The sequence below is a fragment of the Trichomycterus rosablanca genome, chromosome 2 (assembly GCF_030014385.1).
Source record: "Trichomycterus rosablanca isolate fTriRos1 chromosome 2, fTriRos1.hap1, whole genome shotgun sequence".
NCBI lineage: Eukaryota > Metazoa > Chordata > Actinopteri > Siluriformes > Trichomycteridae > Trichomycterus > Trichomycterus rosablanca.
In genome coordinates, this window is record NC_085989.1 from 7780327 (window position 1) to 7799192 (window position 18866).

The window sequence follows — 18866 nt, forward strand, 5'->3', positions numbered from 1 at the left end:
GGGAACACGGATCTGTGAAGTCATACCCCATCACCTACTTTTATGCACTTTCGTGCACAAACAACCAAACACTATTTTGCAAATGACGTTGTGCAGTATTTGATAAACATTCATTCTGGCCAACATACACACACCAGTACCTGAAGGAAACCCACACATGCAAAGAAAGAACATGCCAGGCTCATCACAGACAGTGACTGGAGGTGAGATCTGAACCCATCACCATACTGCATCAATGTGCCATGCCTTTAAGCCAACTTAATACTTTTTAGTATGGAAAAAGAATCTAAAAAGGAATCGATGTGCTTCTTTGGAGGAGACCTTGCCCTTCTACAAACAGAGTGTATTTAACTTGAGACTGAGCTCCTTATACAAGCTGAAGAAATTAGCACATATATCTCGCTACATTGCTTAATAATGAGTTTACTTTGTACCCAAAAGAAATGTCACTGCATTGCTTTTTATTAGTGTGATAAGCCAATAATCTACCCGAACTTGTATCAGCAGAACACACTGTGTGCACTCAGGACAAACAGCTGAGCTGTCATTTAATAGAAAGCATAGCAACTGGGAGGACATGATCCACAAAAAGTGAATTGCCTTTATGCCCCCCACCCATTTAACAAATAATACTGATCAGGTTTAAATTAATTTCTTTGCACATGGTTTATGATGAGAGGGTTCCCAAGAGTTCAGCCAGTAATAGCAGAAAAGGTGACTAAAGCATCTGACAGCCCATGACCCCTTCCCCCCCACAGCTAAAATCTGGCAACTCTAGTCAAAATTGTAATGCTTACAATTACGTACAGTATGACATTCCCTATTGGTGTTTTAAAGTTTAACAATTTCTACAACATTTAAGACGGATGTGAATTATGTTAATTGTTGTATTGCTAATAGTGTTTAGCAAGGACTAGACAAGAATCATTTAGTGTCTTATAACACAAATCAAATTGATGCACAGCTGTTATTTTCATTCATGTTTACAATGCACAATTCATTAATATGCTAGTTGGTGTATGCATTTTGGTATGTTAGGAATCTAATAAAGCCCAGGAATGAGCTAAGACAGCAATGCTCTGTTGCCTTGTCAGAATTACAATGACTCAAATGGGAAGTGATTTGAACATCACGCTTTCCCATGACCAAACTGAGCTGCCTTTAGAGGCAGCGTCACAGCATTTTTATGAGCACATGATTCCGCACTTGGATGCGAGCTAAATCAGTTGGTTGCTGCACTTCAATAGTCAATCCTAGTTTTTACTGAGTTTCTTTTTTCTAATTCCTTTTTTTGAGAGGTAGAACAATAAAAACAAATTAAATTCTAAGGCAAATAAGCAAAAGAACAGATATACACCGACAAGGCATAACATTATGACCACTGACAGGTGAAGTAAATAACACTGATTACCTCTTCATCACAGCACCTGTTAGTGGGTGGGATATATTAGGCAGCAAGTGAACATTTTATCCTCAAAGTTGATGTGTTAGAATCAGGAAAAATGGGCAGGCTAGATGACTGGGTCAGAACATCTCCAAAACTGCAGCTCTTGTGGGGTGTTCCCGGTCTGTAGTGATCAGTATCTATCAAAAGTAGGGAGGAACAGTGGTAAACCAGCGACAGGGCCGGGGCTCATTGATGCAGGTGGGGAGCAAAGGCTGGCCCGTGTGGTCCGATCCAACAGACGAGCTACTGTAGCTCAAATTGCTGAAGAAGTTAATGCTGGTTCTGATAGAAAGGTGTCAGAATACACAGTGCATCACAGTTTGTTGTGTATGGGGCAGCAAAAGGAGGACCAACACAATATTAGGAAGGTGGTCATAATGTTATGCCTGATCGGTGTAATGAAAAATACACATCACTCTCCACACAGTCATGCAGAAAAAAGAGGGACAGAACTCCATGCACTCGCCCCACAGGGGGATCAGTAGTAAGCCCCAGCCCAAAGTGAAACAACGGACCACATAGTAAAGTAAAAGAAAGATAAATAAAAAAGACAACTTAGTGACTTCCATGCCAGCTACTCAGTTGACATGTGACAACCCAAGTTCATGGAAAAAGAATAAAGAGTGAGAATTATAAAATAAAGCACAGTAGCCTGCATTTAGTGTTTATGGCCCTATATGCAGAAGCAACATTAGCCACAGACTCAGTCCACATAGATGCTTTTAAGATGCACTAGATCTTTTCTGCTGCTGTCTCGCTCCCCAATAGTTTCAGTCAACATGCTCTCTTGTCTACACCCTCACAGCATGAACCATAGACCATATAAAAACCCAATAGCAATTCTCCCATAATACTAAGAGAATACTAAGAGTAAATGATCAGCATGAGTGTTGAATGTTTAATGTCATCATTTGCACTTTTTTGTGTTTTGGGCCACTGTTACAAAGTGCAAATAAGTATAGTATGTATGAGTGGGTGTATTTAATATGAGTGCATACTGTCACTACTGAAGCACCCAAATTCTTCCTTGGGGATAAATAAAGTACATCTATGCACTTATCTGTTTACTATTGCCTAACCTTACAGATGCTCATTTGACTAAATAAGAACATGTTTACAAAGATTTGTGAAGAGCTTTGGAGTGGAGAGGAGTGGTCCTGAGGGATTAGAATTCCCATAGCTTTGGAAATGGATGCCTAACAAGCACATAGTTAGGTGTTCACATATTTCTGGCCTTTTACTATATAGTTTTATTATAAAAACTCCTAAACTTAGAACGGGGTGCTTAGGTTCTTTTATTTAGTACTTTAGGAGGTATTTGTTTGTAAGTGGTATGGAAGTTGAACAGATTTACCAGATGTATGCAGGATCTGTTTGCAAAACAGTTTGCATTCTACTGTTGTAAGACAAAGACTGTATGTTTTGTCCCACAGGGTGCAGGAACAGAAGGATTGCCATATCAGTGGTGGATCTGTAGATGGAGCTGTGAAGAAGCTGCTTGAGTATGGGTCCTGAGGAATCACTACACCTGAGTGACATGGTATGAAACTTACGTGTAAAGAATTATGTTAGGCTCTTTATATTTTTCCTATACAGCATTTTCCTCCTCAGACACAGCCAATTGTGTTTGTTCTTAAAATAAAAGAAAATTTGACAGTGGATAGTATTTAAACAATCATTTATATCCCGTCTTTTTATTGTTTTCCACTCTAGATGTCAAACACTCCACCTTCCTCGCCTCATCCTCGCGACCGCTCTTCTGCACCTTCCCCATGCTCCACTCTTTCTTCTCCACCCATCTCCCCTCTCAAGTCAGGAGTTGTGACCTTTCGCTCTCCTGCCACACGTCACCTCACTCACCTCGACCCCTGGAGAAGACACAGCTGGGAGCCAGGTGCCGTCATACAGGGCAACCCTGCCATTGACACACGCAGGTACACAAACACACTGTTACACACTGATATGATGTTGCTCTCTATACCAATCCTGGCACTCAAGTGCAGTATCATTATCGGCATGACATTTTTTTAATATTACACACTCTTATTTTTGTTCTCCTGCTGTCTTATGCCCATCATTTAATTAGCAGTTAGGCTTTTTTGTGCTCTTCTGACTCGAAAAGCAGCAAAAATAAGAGCCTAGCATTACCTACTGTTTTCCCATCAAAGATCTGGCAACCCTGATTAGCAGTATGCACTTTGATGAGGTGATAATAGACATCTTGCTTCATTAAATAGAAAGTGTTTGTAACAGTGCAGAGTCTGGCACCTAAGAGAATTAGAAAATGAAACCATATTGCAGGACAAAACAAGACTGGGATTAAAGTAAGAAAATCAGACCATAATCCAAAGCCCAAAGCAGAGAGAGAAGACAGGGAAAGGATAGAGACAGACTGAGAACCGGTTTTCACAAATGCAGCAGTTACTCAGTCCACCAGCATGTGACATAGTAAAAAACACAGCAAAAACTGACATTGGTCTGAACTAAAGCCATTGGTCTAGTAGTACAGCCAACTCAGCCATTGTTTTAGTGTCTTTTAGCTCTGGTGATTTAGCCAGATTTGTGTGGTCTGCTAACAGGGGTGCTGGCTAAAAGAAGATGGATTTTCCTTTGTGACCTTTGTGACTTCCCTGCTGTATAGGCACAGCCAATGGGTGTGGGTTGATTACACAGCTGAGATTTAGACACAGTGGCACGCGGTTGGCTAACTTAATGGTGGAGTGGAGTGCACCACTGAATTAACCAATTTGTGATACACCATTGCTCATTATTATTGTAAGTTTATTAGTGTATTGTTCTCTTTCTCTGTCAGTGACAAATACACACTCTTTATGGCTTACACAGCACTGTGGCCTGTTGTTGAAAATGCTACCAGCCAGTGCCAATGTACTTATCACAGCTACATGTGTTCATCCGCTTCCCCACACACACATGCCTCCTACAGGCTGTACAGTTGTATCAGTTTACAGTAGTTTGTCTTCTTGTGATTTGTGATCGGCTGTTGTGCTGAATTCAGGGAATGAGTGAGTAAGATTTCATTTGGGTTTCGTTTTTAACTGTGTGTGTTTTGGGGTCTGTTTAGATTAGTGGGTGGAATGGGTAAGAAAACTTGTGTTCTTGTGAACAATAGTACCACAGAATTTAGCGTCATTTAGAACATTTAATACATCCACTAATTAGAAAAGCTTTTATAGTGTGTAAGAAAATCCTCATTTTTGTAGGGTGATAGGCAGGAATACTCTGGACTCTCTTACTTGCTCACACTGGTACCCCTTTTCCACCGACGCGGCACAGAGCCCGTTCCGGTTCCCGAACTTGATTTTGAACCGGTTCCGCGTGTTTCCACCGGAAAAAAGAGGTTCTAGACAGTGAACTAGCGGGCCAATCTGGCACCACAGAATACTTGGTTTTTCAGCCCGAACCGTGACGTCCGTCTATGGGCGTGTCGTGTTTTACAGCATAGCGCGTTAGCAACAGTGCCGTCCGCTGGGGTCTCATATGGAGCTTAATGCTGCATTTTTATCTTTTAAACTTGACCTGATTACATTTTGAACCAGTTTGCCTCTGATATTTTCAAAGCGCCTTTAAAAAGGTGAATTGTGTGATATTACGAGATAAAAGTGACCCGGACAGAACGAAAAACGCTTAACGTGAAAAATAAAGCGTGAAGCTTTTTCAACTCCCCGAGCTGCATAAACACACGTGAAGTAAATCCAGCTAAACACAGATACATGTGGTATTTTAGACTGGATTTGATGTTTATTTCACACAGATGGATGTTCGTGTTGTGGAACTTTAATGATGTTTCACCGCTCGAGTCGAGCGCTGAGCAAATCGGCTATCTGCGCCGAGAGTCGCGGTGAAAGCGAAGCGCAAAACTCCTCTCACGTCAATAAACTAAAGAAAACAACAACTGAGACAAACAAGTCACGTCTTCTTATCACCGATATTTAGATCGCTGCTTTTTACATGTAAACAAACATCTGTAACAGCAGCACAAATGCTCGCACATAATCCACACACTCCGCCATGATATTACTTCTCTTAGCTCTTAGTAAGTAACACCCACCGATGATGACACTGCTTGGTTCTCAAAAACTGGTGAAAACGCGCGTCGGTTCTCTACAGAACACCAAGGTTCAGAGAAACCTGAACAGAACCGGTTCAAGAACCACGTTTTTTTTGGTGGAAAAGGGGTACTAGTGGCAATTTAAAGTGGCCAATTTAATGTAAACTTTTTTCTATGATTTTAAATACATAAAATGTGTGAATTCACTGTCATTCTAGTAACTAGATTGTTTTACACTGTTGTTTGAAAATGTCCAATCCCAGTACCACACCCAGCAAAAGACACCCAACTACTGAGAAGTTTCCCCCCAACCTTTAAAATGTGTTTACATCACCCCTATCTACTACAGAACCAATAAGAACATTTAATACACAACTTACCAGCTTTTTCTACAGCATCACTGCTGAGTGAATGTACATTAAATACATTTAAGTGTACCTTAATTTCAGAAAGCCTGTTTTAATGTTATTTTTGTAATATATATGTCTCTATTTTTGCTTGTCAGTGTGAGCCTGGAAGACCTGGACCCAGAGGAGATGGCATTGGTGCTGGGTGGAGCGCTGGGATGTCGGAGAGCGCGGGACGCCCGCAGGTCCGTCACTTGTGAGGGCTCCCTGTCCTCCCTCACTGAGGAAGAGTCTGGGATTGAGACACTGCCACAGCTACACTCACCATTAGAGGTCTGTATAGGAATAGTATGCACTGTAGTTTCTTGTATCTAAAAGTCTTGTCTCTGTGCATAATTAAAAAGTAATTATTTATTATGTCCATGATTGCACAAAAATGCTGTTTTGGTTTGTACAAATGTTGATTGACCCCTAAATGGTACTGTATACCATGGTATTTACATTTTCAGCATTTAGCAGACGCTTTTATCCAAAGCGACTTACACAGTGAGCAATTGAGGGTTAAGGGCCTTGCTCAGGGACCCAACAGTGGCAACTTGGTGGTGGCGGGGCTTGAACCGGCAACCTTCTGTTTACTAGTCCAGTACCTTAACCACTGAGCTATCACTGGCCCTGGTATTTATCATGTTTACATACACTTGAAAGGGTCATGTATAATCACTAAGGACTTCATTAGGTACACCCAGAGCCGTAGATAGAGAGAGTTGCGACACTCCTTGATCTCGCCGCTACGCAGTCACGTGGTTCATGTAACCCTCCAATAGTTCCAAACAAACCCGGCGCTGTCATGTTCTCATATGGGACAGGCAGCAGTGAATGAAATATTAAACGCTAAATAATAAACATTTGTACAATTTCTGGGTATTTTCAACTGCGTTTACATTTACTGCATCTGCTTTAATGTCAATCTGGTATATAAAGTGGAAGATTGATGTTTATAATGACTTGTTAATAGGTCGTTCTTGTTAACACACAGTACATTATATTAGCATACATTACATAATGCAATATCATTAAGATACAGTACAGAGATTAAAGTTTTTTTATGTTTTGTTTTTTACATAAACTAACCTCCCTTCACTTTCCTGAGGATTCATAATAATAATCATTTTGGCTAAACACTAAGTCATGTGCTGGATTCATAAGGTTTACCTGCACTGAATGAACAGATTCATAAACACACTACCGTACCTTTAACATTATAGTGCAGGTACATGAAATAGCATTCATTCATCTCTTATTTCATGAGTGATTAATAATTGATTCCTACATAATACATGAATGAATTCATTATGAATTTAATTTTGTCTAATGTAAGTTGAGTTAAAGTAGAGATATCCAAGGTAATATATTACTCCAGTAAAAGTAGTAGTAAAAGTAAAAATACTCTTTACCTCCATTAAAGTACTAAACTAAATTTACCTTCAAATGTACTTAAGTATGAAAGTAAAAGTATAATGATTTATTGTGGTTCTAATGTTTTATGATCATTTCTGTAACAAGACTCTTGATTAATCAACTCATTTTAGGTGAAAAGACTCGTGTGTCATTAATTAAGCTTAACTGACTAAGCTAAATTGGGTTATACCTATTAATTAAGATAAACATGTAACATTTAGTGCTGAGCAAATGCTAAACAATAACAGTATTAAGTATATTCATTATTTTTTTAAAACAAAGCAACATACAGCTAAAAATGTTTGATAAGTAGTGGAAATGAATGGGGCTCTATGGGATGTTTGGAACTATTCAGAGCTCCACAACCCGGAAGCTGCGCAGAAAAAATGTCCCGCCCCCTTTCCAACGGTTCCCTATGGGAGTGTCGCCACTCTGTTCTCTCTCTACCACTCTGGGTACACCTATCTGGCACATACATTCAGTTATTATTTTATAAGCTACACTTACCATAGAAATGATCTTTGTGTGTCTTGTGTGTCTGACTGTGGTTCATCTCTTCTCTCTGTTGCTCTGTGCACTTTACTCACCCACCCGTTCTCCCCCATAAGGACCCCCATTGACCAGATTTTATTTGGGTCGTTATTTGGACCGTTCTCGGCACTTAAGTGACATTAACATGGGAAAGACATGCCCGTGTGTGTTGTGCAGAAGTGTTGTAGAGATTTTTAAATACCTCACTGTTAATCCTAGGAGGAGAATAGTGCACAAACCAAAATATAAAGCCAACAGCATCATGTGATCACAAAGTGTATCAGCAAGCTTCTGGCACAACTCTGGTTGAATCTTTGACCACTCTAATTTTGACCAGTGCTAGTGTTATGTTGGAACACCAGTTGTCACCAAATTGTGATCCAGCAGTGAATTAGAAAGCAATGTCACAAAATTAAATGACAGCATTGAAAGTATGTAGGTGTATGTACACTTCTGAGCTTAATTGCAAACAACTTGTTGTATAATTAGGAGCAGGCAAATCAGATGCATGGATGCAGTGCTTCAGCCCCAAGTCTCTTTGTTGTGAGACGCATCCCCAAATCTTCTGCTCCTCGCCCTCGCTCATACTGCAATGGTAAGAAAAATGTGTTTATTAAACCTCCCCTGTTACAAACATTATGTGTTATTGCAGTTTAATTACGTAATAATATATATGTGTTTTTGTTTTTAATTCAGAAAGCGTGCCATACTGCCAAGGTAGAGGTTCAACTCACAGGTTGGTTGAGTTAACTTTATTCCCAGGATTGTATTAATTAGCATTGGCATGATCATCAGACATGATCTTATTTCATATAAATAAATGTTTTCGTGTTTCTCTGTCCCAGTCTAGACCGTGCTTTTTCTGCCCTTAACTGGGACATTGGAGGGGTTTTAAAAGGAGAGCTGGATGAGGACGGAGATGAGACAGAAGAAAATGCTTTAGTCCGAACATTTAGCTTCCTGCGAAAGATAACCTCCAATCGGAAGGTAACAGGCCACTGAGGCATCCTATTCTCTTTACAGGAAGCTATTCTACATGAGGTCAGCATGTCCTCTGGTCACTTTAAAAGAAAAAAATTAAAGGAAAGAGGAGGCTTTCTTATTAAATACACCTTATTTAAGTATAGCTGGTAAGTTTGAAGTGACATGAAATCTGCAGTCACCAGTCTGAGATGCATTACTGGATCATACCAGCAGTGGGCAGCATAAGTCATAAAATCTAGGAGAAACGATAACGTTCTATGAAATGTCCCTCAGACACACACACAAACACACATGCAGACATTCCACTTCTGTTTATTTCATTACTTGGCTGTTGAGTCACATTTAGTCCTGTCTGAAACCCAGGCTTTTACTCATCATGAAGACTTGTGAGTTCAACCCATGAGTTCACTGGAGAAAAGTACAAAGAAGACCCGGCATAGAGTTTTGAGTAGCGTTTGCTTTGCACTAGAAGGCTGAACATCTTTGGCTTGAAGTCAGAGTAAATCATCTTTTATGGGCTCACCTGACATGAGCTTAGATTACAGAATCATTTTTGTCTGTGGCATTTTATCCACAGTATTGTTCTGCCTTGGTTAAGCATCCTGCATATTGAGTTACCCGTTCTAGCAGGTCCAGGGGTACACATGCCACCTCAGTGACCCTTACACTATCTGGTTGCAGTCAGTTTTTTTTATTTACGTAAAAACAACAAACCTCAACAAACCTTTTAACCTCTTGAGACCCTGCGGTCACATATGAGGACATTACATTTTGGCTTTGTTATGCCTTATTCCTTGACCTGCTAAACTTAGACCGATTGTCCCCATTAGTGGACACTTTTGTCTGCCATCTAGTGGTAGCAAAAGTACTAGAAAACTAATAAAGTTTGTTTGTTTCTTTATTAAGATTTTAACATTATGTTTTACACTTTGGTTACATTCATGACAGAAACGGTAGTTACTCATTACACAAGATTCAGGTTATATCAAACACAGTCATGGACAATTCAGTGTCTCCAATTCACCTCACTTGCATGTCTTTGGACTGTGGGAGGAAACCAGTGCACCCGGGGGAAGCCCACACGACAACATGCAAACTCCACAGAGAAAGGACCCGGACCGCCCCATCTGGGGATCGAACCCAGGACCTTCTTGCTGTGACGGTGTGCGACAGTGCTACCCAACTAATAAGGTTAAAAACAAAAGGAATAGAAAAAATGCATTGAAAAAATCAAAGCTCGGGTCTCAGGAGGTTAAATTGGAAAAAAATTTCTACTTGAGACTGGAACAACCTTTTGTGTGTTCTCCAAACTGTTCCCTGATGGAAGCATATATTCTTCAATCAATTTTGTATACAACTGTTAGCCATGGGTGTGGCTAAAACATCTGAGTGTAATAATTTAGTACAATATCGGCGCTCAGGTGGCACAGTGGTAAAGCACTCTAGCACAACTCGAACTCAGTTTGAATCTTAGCTCTGCTACCGGCAGGCTGGGCGCCTACACGAACAATTGTTCGTGTTGTTCAGTGAGGGTGCCTGAGGGGATTTCTCATAGCTGATGCAATGATGACCTCTGCTACTGCACACGTGTCGGGGGGCATGTGTTAGTCAGGGCTCTCCTAAATCAGGAGGTCAACATCAGTAGAGAGGAAGCGTAACGCAATCAGGTAATTGGATACGACTAGATTGGGAGGAAAACTGGGTGAAAAATGCAAAAAATAAATAGATAATTTAGTGGGTTATCCACACACTTTGGCCATAAAGTGAACGATTATACTCCAGTGTTTTAATAAACAAGACATTTACACATTTATTTCATTAAAATGGTCTGATGCAGGCGTACTACTTTCAACATGTACATATTTTTCAAAGTGTACACAAGACACACAAAGGCATACAGTAACACCCACACACACAATCATGTGCTAATGACACACATATAAACACACACACAGACAGACACAGACAGGGACAGCAGACTGTGGACAGAATTGGCACATCCCATTATATGTCCTTATTAGGAAATTAATTCTCGATTCAACATAAAAGCACATGGATAAAATGTAATAATGCAGCTAGAGGAGATGGACATTTTACTTGAATGTGTCACCATTTATTACACATTTACATTGACATGTAAAAACAAAAGCATTTTTCAGATTCATCACCTTAAGCCTGCTGGCCTTGTGCATCATGTGATTAGTCTGTTTGGGAAGTATGTTCTACTTCTCTCTTTTTTCATGTCCTCTAGTCTCACTGGACCTCATGGGATCTGTTTTTTTCTCACACAGATCAGCTGTTAAACACTTGATATGTCCTTAAACATTTACATTTACATTTTCTGCATGTAGCAGATGCTCTTATCCAGAGCGACTTACAGAAGTGCTTCCATAGTGAACATATCATTTCTCAAGTTTAAGTAAACAACAGTCGAAGAACACAAATCTGCTGAAACCTGTTAGAACCAATTTTTATTTATTTATTTATTTATTTATTTTTTTTAAATAGAAAAAAAATGTTAGTAAATAAGTACAAGTCAGCTTAAGTGTTTAGTAAAAAGGTGGATTTTTAATCGTTTTTTAAAGACAGCAGAGACTCAGATGTTCGGACGGTCAGAGGAAGTTTATTCCACCACTTGGGTGCTAGAACAGAGAAGAGCCTTGATGCTTGTCTTCCTTTAGTCCTGGGTGGAGGCTCAAGTCGAGCGAGACTAGAGGCTCGGAGGTTAAACACACACAGCACACCTACCGGACTGCTCTCAGTAGGAGAAGCCGATGTGTTATTAATGTGGTCACCCATACTAATGATACTAATGATGTGGTCCAGCTGTTTCAGCCCTACTTGTTACTAACAGCTAGATACAATCCATTTTTTCCTTTTCTGACTGCTCCTGTTTTTACGCCTCATGCCCTTCCTAACGCAACCCTCTTTGATTTACCCGGGCTTGGGATCAGTATGGCACACGCTGACAAGTGTAAAACTCAATGACTAGGCTATGTGGCCACCCCAGCATGACATAGTCAATCATGTCTTAAGATGCCTGGCCGGCCAATAGCACAGCTGAGTTTTTCAAACTTTTCTTTTGATAGAGACACCATGACTAGTCTGTTCTTGTACCACAATTTCTTTTGAACGTCTTAATACCCCCTTGCTCTGCCTTAAATAAAACAGGAATTAAACATTTTAGAGCAGTTTTAGGGTCAGGAATTTGTTCAAAATGTTTTTTTTCAGCTTCTGTAAGCATTGTAATTCATTCAAAAATCAGAAGCCAATTAGATTTGGACAAAGGTACATTTGAATAAATTGTAGAAAAGAATTGAATTATTCATGTGATTGATTAGATGATTAGATTGTGCGCTATGTGACCAGGGTATGATTTTAGATTGTCTTTAGATGTTTTCAGATCAAGTGTGGTCACCCTGCACATAAGAAATTTAATATCATCTTACACAGCTCATTTACGCTGATGTTTATCGAATCTGCGCGATCAGCAGCTCCTTCCATTTACATCAAGGAGAACTAAACTGGAGCCATGTCAAAAAAGTAAAGCCTGACCTTTAGCATGCTGTGTTAAGCGCTTGTTCTAGTGTACATCTGTACAGCATGTGTGTGTTTGTGTTCCGCTCTCTGACTGCGATTTCTGTAATTGAATCTCAAACTTTAGAAAAAAAGTGTTTGAGTTTAGTTATGTTCTTTTATTATTGATATGTGGTGCAAACACACACATACGCCCCTAAATGCTTTCATTCTGTGCTAAATGACAAGACTCAGACACACAGTTACACAGTTACCTGGTCATTATCACAAAACACACACACACACAGACTTCCAATGGCACACCGCCCCCACACACTAACTCCTACTGGTGAAAATACACAAAACACATACGCATCCCCACACATTTTCTCTTGCCTGGCACAGAACAGCTCTAAAGAGCAGCTCCTTGATGGAGTGGTAACCCACGGCAACGCTCAGCGCTTGCTCGCTTTCTTTCGCCTTGGTACTCTCTCTCTCTCTCTCTCTTAAAAAGATATTAGTTAATACCATAAAAATGTCTACTCTTCTATGAAAAACATTTTTATTTACTCATTTAAACTGGTCAAGGTTGCAGCAGAGAACTGGGTACAATGTAGGAACACCCTGAACAGCGTGCTCATCCATCGCAGGTCTTTGGTCACTCCGCTTAGACACAGCCAATCATTCCTGTGTAGATCCCAGGCCAGCTAAAAGCAACCGCTGAGATTAAAACCTGTATCTTACTGTTGGTGAAGACATCTTCTAAGCAAGACTCTTTATCTTGTAATTGTATTTTGGATATTAGTTGCCAGTTAAGATAAAGTAAACAGAGTAATAATACAAAACTACACTAAATATTTAAAAGTATGTGGATGGACACCCAGACACTGCATTTATTTGTCCTTGTTTTTTTGTTTGTTTGTTTATGCATTTTCTCCCCTTTTTCTCCCGACTTTTTAGCTTATCCAATTACCCAATTGCATTATGCTTTCTCTCTACTGATGCCGATCCCCGCCCTGATTGAGGAGAGCGAGACTGACATGCACCCTCTCCAACACGTGTGCAGTACTGACTGCATCTTTTCACCAGCACAGGGCGAGTTCATATGCAGATCAGCTTTGTGTACGGAGAGCCACACCCTGATCAGTGCAGTAACCCTCGTCTCTGTGCAGGTGAAATCAATCAGCCAGCAGAGATCCAGCTCCCACCCTGTATGAACAACAGCCAATCGCTGTTCATATAGGCGCCCAGCCCAGCCGGATGGCAGAACTGATATTTGTCTTCGTTATAAAGCTCAATTCCCTCATGTCACTGTATCAGACCTCACACTTGGGACTTTTCACAAAATTTGGGAAAATAACTGCTTAGATTCCTTTGTTTCAATCTTCTGTCACAAAACTGGCTTGCAGTTGTCTTCTCAATTCTTTCCAAAACTGTTGTATGGAGGTAAGATCAGGGTCAGAGCCAGTCAAGTTGTTCCAAACCAAACTTGGCAAACCAGACCTTTATAAGCCTGACTCTGTGCACAAGGACATCTCTCACAAACTTAAAAGCAAACAGCTTTTTAAAATTTTTTTGAATGCTTCACTGCAACCATGGTAGCAGCTCGCAGCTCCAGATGATTATTCCTTATGCCAAGATGCTACCTGTATGCTTCAGGTCATTGCGTTTGTCTTCCTGTGTTTGGCTGTATCCATTTGTCACCCAATTCTTACCAGTCATCCTGTCCATCTGTTCAGAAGCATCCCCACAGCATGATGCTGACATCTCCTTGTTTCAGTGTAGGGATGGTATTAGCCGGGTGATTTACAGTGCCTGCTCTTGCCAGACACAGAGCTTGCAGTTCTGCACAAAGAGCTTTTTATCTCATCAGCCTGTAGAATCTTTTCCCTCATGGTGCCAGTCATTTACATACCTTTTACTCAACAGAGGCTTACATCTTGCCATCTATGGATTGCTGCAGAGATTGTTGTCCATTCTCCCATCTCTAAACAGGACTTTTGGAGCTCTTTTAGAGTAACTGTGTAGCTACTTCTCACCAACATGAAAAAGACCAGACTCCAGATGGCCAGCTCTAGAGAGGTTGTAGAGTATCTTTGTCCCAATCTATGCCTTGCTGTTTGATCAGGGGATCCACAGACATTTCCTTGGTCATCATGGTTTGGGTATAGTCCTAGTAGTGCAGTGTAAATTATGTGCCGTTATAGACCCAGGAGTGCAAACTATGTCCAATTTAAATATCAAATGCTGGACTTCAGTTGAGTTCTTGACACATCTAAATGATAATTAAAGCAAACATGATGCACCTGGCCAGAATTTCATTCTCGGGAACTGTAAACATGTTGTCTGGTGAATAAATGTAGATTAATGAGTAAAAATGGCAGTTATATCCATAAAGTCAAGAGATCTGAATCCTTTTTGAATCCACTGTATCAAAACAACTGTTTCTAACCTTAGTAACTTCAGTGTTTTCTGGCACAGTCCGCAGTATGAATCAGACTGCCGCAGTATCATCAGCACTCTTTAAAAGCACACGTTCACTATTCAGCATTTCTAAATTACGTTTTCCAAAGTCAGACATTTCACTTCATCTCTGCTTCATCATATCGATCGGGAAGTAATTTTTCTGTTGGATTTAATCAGACAGTAAACAACCATGTCAGTACAATTAAATGAAAGAATGATTCATTGTTCAGTAGCTGTGATGATTAGGTAATTCCTCACTTTTGTGTGTGCTGTAACTTGGTGGAAATTATGAACAGAGAAAACGAGAAAATGCTGAAACAGTGTGGAAAACCACCCACAGAGCAATCTGTGCTCTTCTAGGATAAAGAGCGAGAGAGAGAAAGAGAGAGAGAGAGAGAGAGAATGAATGCTCAAGTTAAATAGCTGGCAGTGTTCACAGGTCGAGCGATCAACACTGCACATCTTGCAGGAATAGCATGTACAAAATGTACTGTAATTGGGCTTTAACAAGACTAATGTCCTCAATTTGTTTTTCATGTTGTTGTTACCAATATCATAGACAGTGTGTCTGGGCAGTAGGATGATATTTACAGTCTGATGATAAAATTGTCTCTACATGCAGAGATTGTTTTTACTGTGGTATAAAGATGTGAAGATTTTGTACAAGCTACATTATATTGCCAAAATATTAGATTGAGACTGAGGGCATGTTTACCACAATCACATCACTTTGCCTTATAAACATATTCTATTTTAAAGGCACAGTTGTTGAAGTTGCAAAATTCTTGTGTGATATAACACTTACACAGATAAGTAATATAACACAGGTACGCAGTAGCCTAGGATCTGAGTGTCATATATTGCACTGGGGTCTCAGTGTCGCAGGCAGGCCAGTCTTGCATATGCACTCTCTGGCTACTAAGCCACATTTTTTAATGCATTTTCTCCATTTTTCTCGAATTTTAGAAATTAATTATTTTAATACGTGTATGACTTGGCCAGGTGTTTACACAGACCCGATTGGCTGTGTCTGAGGTGGGGAAGGCCGAAGTCCTGTGATGGATCTGCACCATGGCAGTCCTGCCTTGCACCCAGTGTTTCCCAGTGAACTGGACCCACCATGTTGCCAACCAGGATAAAGCAATTGATGATGAAATGAAAAAGTGTAATAATGCATGCAGCTTAGCTGGTTTCAGCTATTGCTCTTGGTATGCTGTGCGTGGGAAAGTGCTACAGTTCCTGCAGGGTGTAAAATGTTTCTGAGCATGATCATAGAAGAGAGTTGAACAATTCAGGATGTTATGAAATCACAGATGGCTTACGGATTATTTTACAACTCAGGTGTTTGCTCTAATTATCCTCAATACGTAGCTCCAACATAGAGACAATTAACATCACAGCTAATAATGTCTTTTTATATGCACCATTCTCTGTGCTCCAGTACAGGACTGTGTTAATATATAACGCAGCCAAAAAACACCACTTTTGTGTACCCCTAGCAAAAACATTTGCCCTTTTTTCCCAAACCTCCACACTATTCTACTGTGGGAGAGTTATGGACATAAAGAAGTATGGAAAAAGAGAATGACTTGGTTAGCTTTAACAGTTCCACATCTGTCTGATGTTTTCTACTTCTGGCATGGTGGTTCAAATAACTCACCATTGCATGTGTGCAGTGGTATAAAGTTAGATCCTTAATGGATAAAACAACTGCAGTGGCTTGTAAAAAGTGTTATGGGTAGGGCTGTTACAGTAGCCTTTCCATGGTAAAATCATTACCATGGAAACATGGCAGTGACATGGTACTATATTTTTATTTGTTGGCAAGCTCAGAACGAGGATATTTGGCATCATAGCCAAGACTTATCCTGTCCACCCCCATTTCCAATCCAATGTGCGACCAGATACCAGAATCTTAGGATAAAATGTGTACATGATAAGCAACTGGTGGATGCCAAAAAATATCATCTGCTCACATGTAGTGCCACGTGCAAAGTTAGGAGATTTGCTTTTGATTCTTGGTCTGAACACCTTTGTTTCAGTGATGTTACAGCATACTATGACATTTTAGAGAATTGTGTCAGAGTTGTGGTGGGTTCGATTCATTGGGTAAAAGGCGGGAAACACTAAGTGTGAAGGCAGAGTGTGTACGTGTGTATAGGCGTGTTGTTGCAGTGAATGTATGTGTAGTGACACCTCACTGTCACTGCTGGACTGAGAATAGTCCACCACTCAAAAATATCCAGCCAACAGCGCCCCATAGGCAGCGTCCTGTGACCACTGATGAAGGTCCAGAAGATGACCAACTCAAACAGCAGCAACAGATGAGCGATCGTCTCTGACTTTACATCTACAAGGTGAACCAACTAGGTAGGAGTGTCTAATAGAGTGGACAGTAAGTGGACACAGTATTTAAAAACTCCAGCAGCTCTGCTGTCTGATCCACTCATACCAGCACAACACACACTAACACACCACCAACATGTCCTTGTCATTGCAGCGCTGAGAATGATCCACCAACCAAATAATACCTAGTCTGTGTTGGTTCTGTGGGGGTCCTGACCACTGAAGAACAGGGTGAAAGCAGGCTAAAAAAAAAAAGTAGAGAAACAGATGGACTACAGTCAGTAATTGTAGAACATCAAAGTCTTCCTATATGGTAAGTGGAGCTGATAAAATGGACAGTGAGAGTAGAAAGAAGGAGGTGGTTTTAATGTTATGGTTGATAGGTGTATGTGTGTAGTGTGTGTTATTGCATCCTTGCAGTGTATATGTAGAATGTGTGTGATGAGTGTTTATGAATGTGTCGTTGCAGTGAGTGTACTGTACATGTAAAGTGTGTATGTGTTGCTGCAGTGAGTGTGTATGTGTGTATATGTGTAGTGTGTGTGTATGTGTGTATATACAGTATGTATAGTGTGTGTTAACACATCCTTGCAGTGTATATGTAGAATGTGTGTGTATGAATGTGTTGTTGCAGTGAGTGTGTATATAGTATATGTAGTGTGTGTGTATGTGTGTATATGTGTAGTGTGTGTCTATTATTGCATCCTTGCAGTGTATATGTAGAATATGTGTGATGTGTGTGTATGAATGTGTTGTTGCAGTGAGTGTGTATGTGTGTGTATATACAGTATATGTAGTGTGTGTGTATGTGTGTATATGTGTAGTGTGTGTCTATTGTTGCGTCCTTGCAGTGTATATGTAGAACGTGTGTGATGTGTGTGTATGAATGTGTCGTTGCAGTGAGTGTGTATGTGTGTGTATATACAGTATATGTAGTGGGTGTGTATGTGTGTATATGTGTAGTGTGTGTCTATTATTGCATCCTTGCAGTGTATATGTAGAATATGTGTGATGTGTGTGTATGAATGTGTCGTTGCAGTGAGTGTGTATGTGTGTATATATGTAGTGTGTGTGTATGTGTATATATGTATAGTGTGTGTTAACGCATCCTTGCAGTGTATATGTAGAATGTGTGTGTATGAATGTGTTGTTGCAGTGAGTGTGTATATATATGTAGTATGTGTGTATATGTGTAGTGTGTGTCTATTATTGCATCCTTGCAGTGTATATGTAGAACGTGTGTGATGTGTGTGTATGAATGTGTCATTGCAGTGAGTGTGTATGTGTGTATATATATGTAGTGTGTGTGTATGTGTGTATATACAGTGCCTTGCAAAAGTATTCAGCCCCCTTGAACTTTTAAACCTTTTGCCACATTTCAGGCTTCAAACATAACGATATGAAATTGTAATTTTTTTTGAAGAATCAACAACAAGTGCGACACAATCGTGAAGTAGAACGAAATTTATTGGATATTTTAAACTTTTTTTAGAAATAAAAAACTAAAAAGTGGGGCGTGCAATATTATTCAGCCCCTTTACTTTCAGTGCAGCAAACTCACTCCAGAAGTTCAGTGAGGATCTCTGAATGATCCAATGTTGACCTAAATGACTGATGGTGATAAATAGAATCCACCTGTGTGTAATCAAGTCTCCGTATAAATGCACCTGCTCTGTGACAGTCTCAGAGTTCTGTTTAAAGC

General features: G+C 40.1%; 1 protein-coding gene across 1 annotated transcript in view; it reads left to right on the forward strand.

The window, feature by feature from the left end:
• arhgef1a (Rho guanine nucleotide exchange factor (GEF) 1a) overlaps positions 1 to 18866 on the forward strand; it is a 79290-nt gene that overhangs the window by 15237 nt on the left and 45187 nt on the right. Inside the window, exons 2-7 of the mRNA XM_063010666.1 lie at positions 2881 to 2987; positions 3161 to 3381; positions 6022 to 6196; positions 8342 to 8447; positions 8549 to 8588; positions 8698 to 8839. Of these exons, the coding sequence (XP_062866736.1) occupies positions 2952 to 2987; positions 3161 to 3381; positions 6022 to 6196; positions 8342 to 8447; positions 8549 to 8588; positions 8698 to 8839 (720 nt within the window). The 5' untranslated portion in view covers positions 2881 to 2951. The remainder of the gene's footprint in view (positions 1 to 2880; positions 2988 to 3160; positions 3382 to 6021; positions 6197 to 8341; positions 8448 to 8548; positions 8589 to 8697; positions 8840 to 18866) is intronic.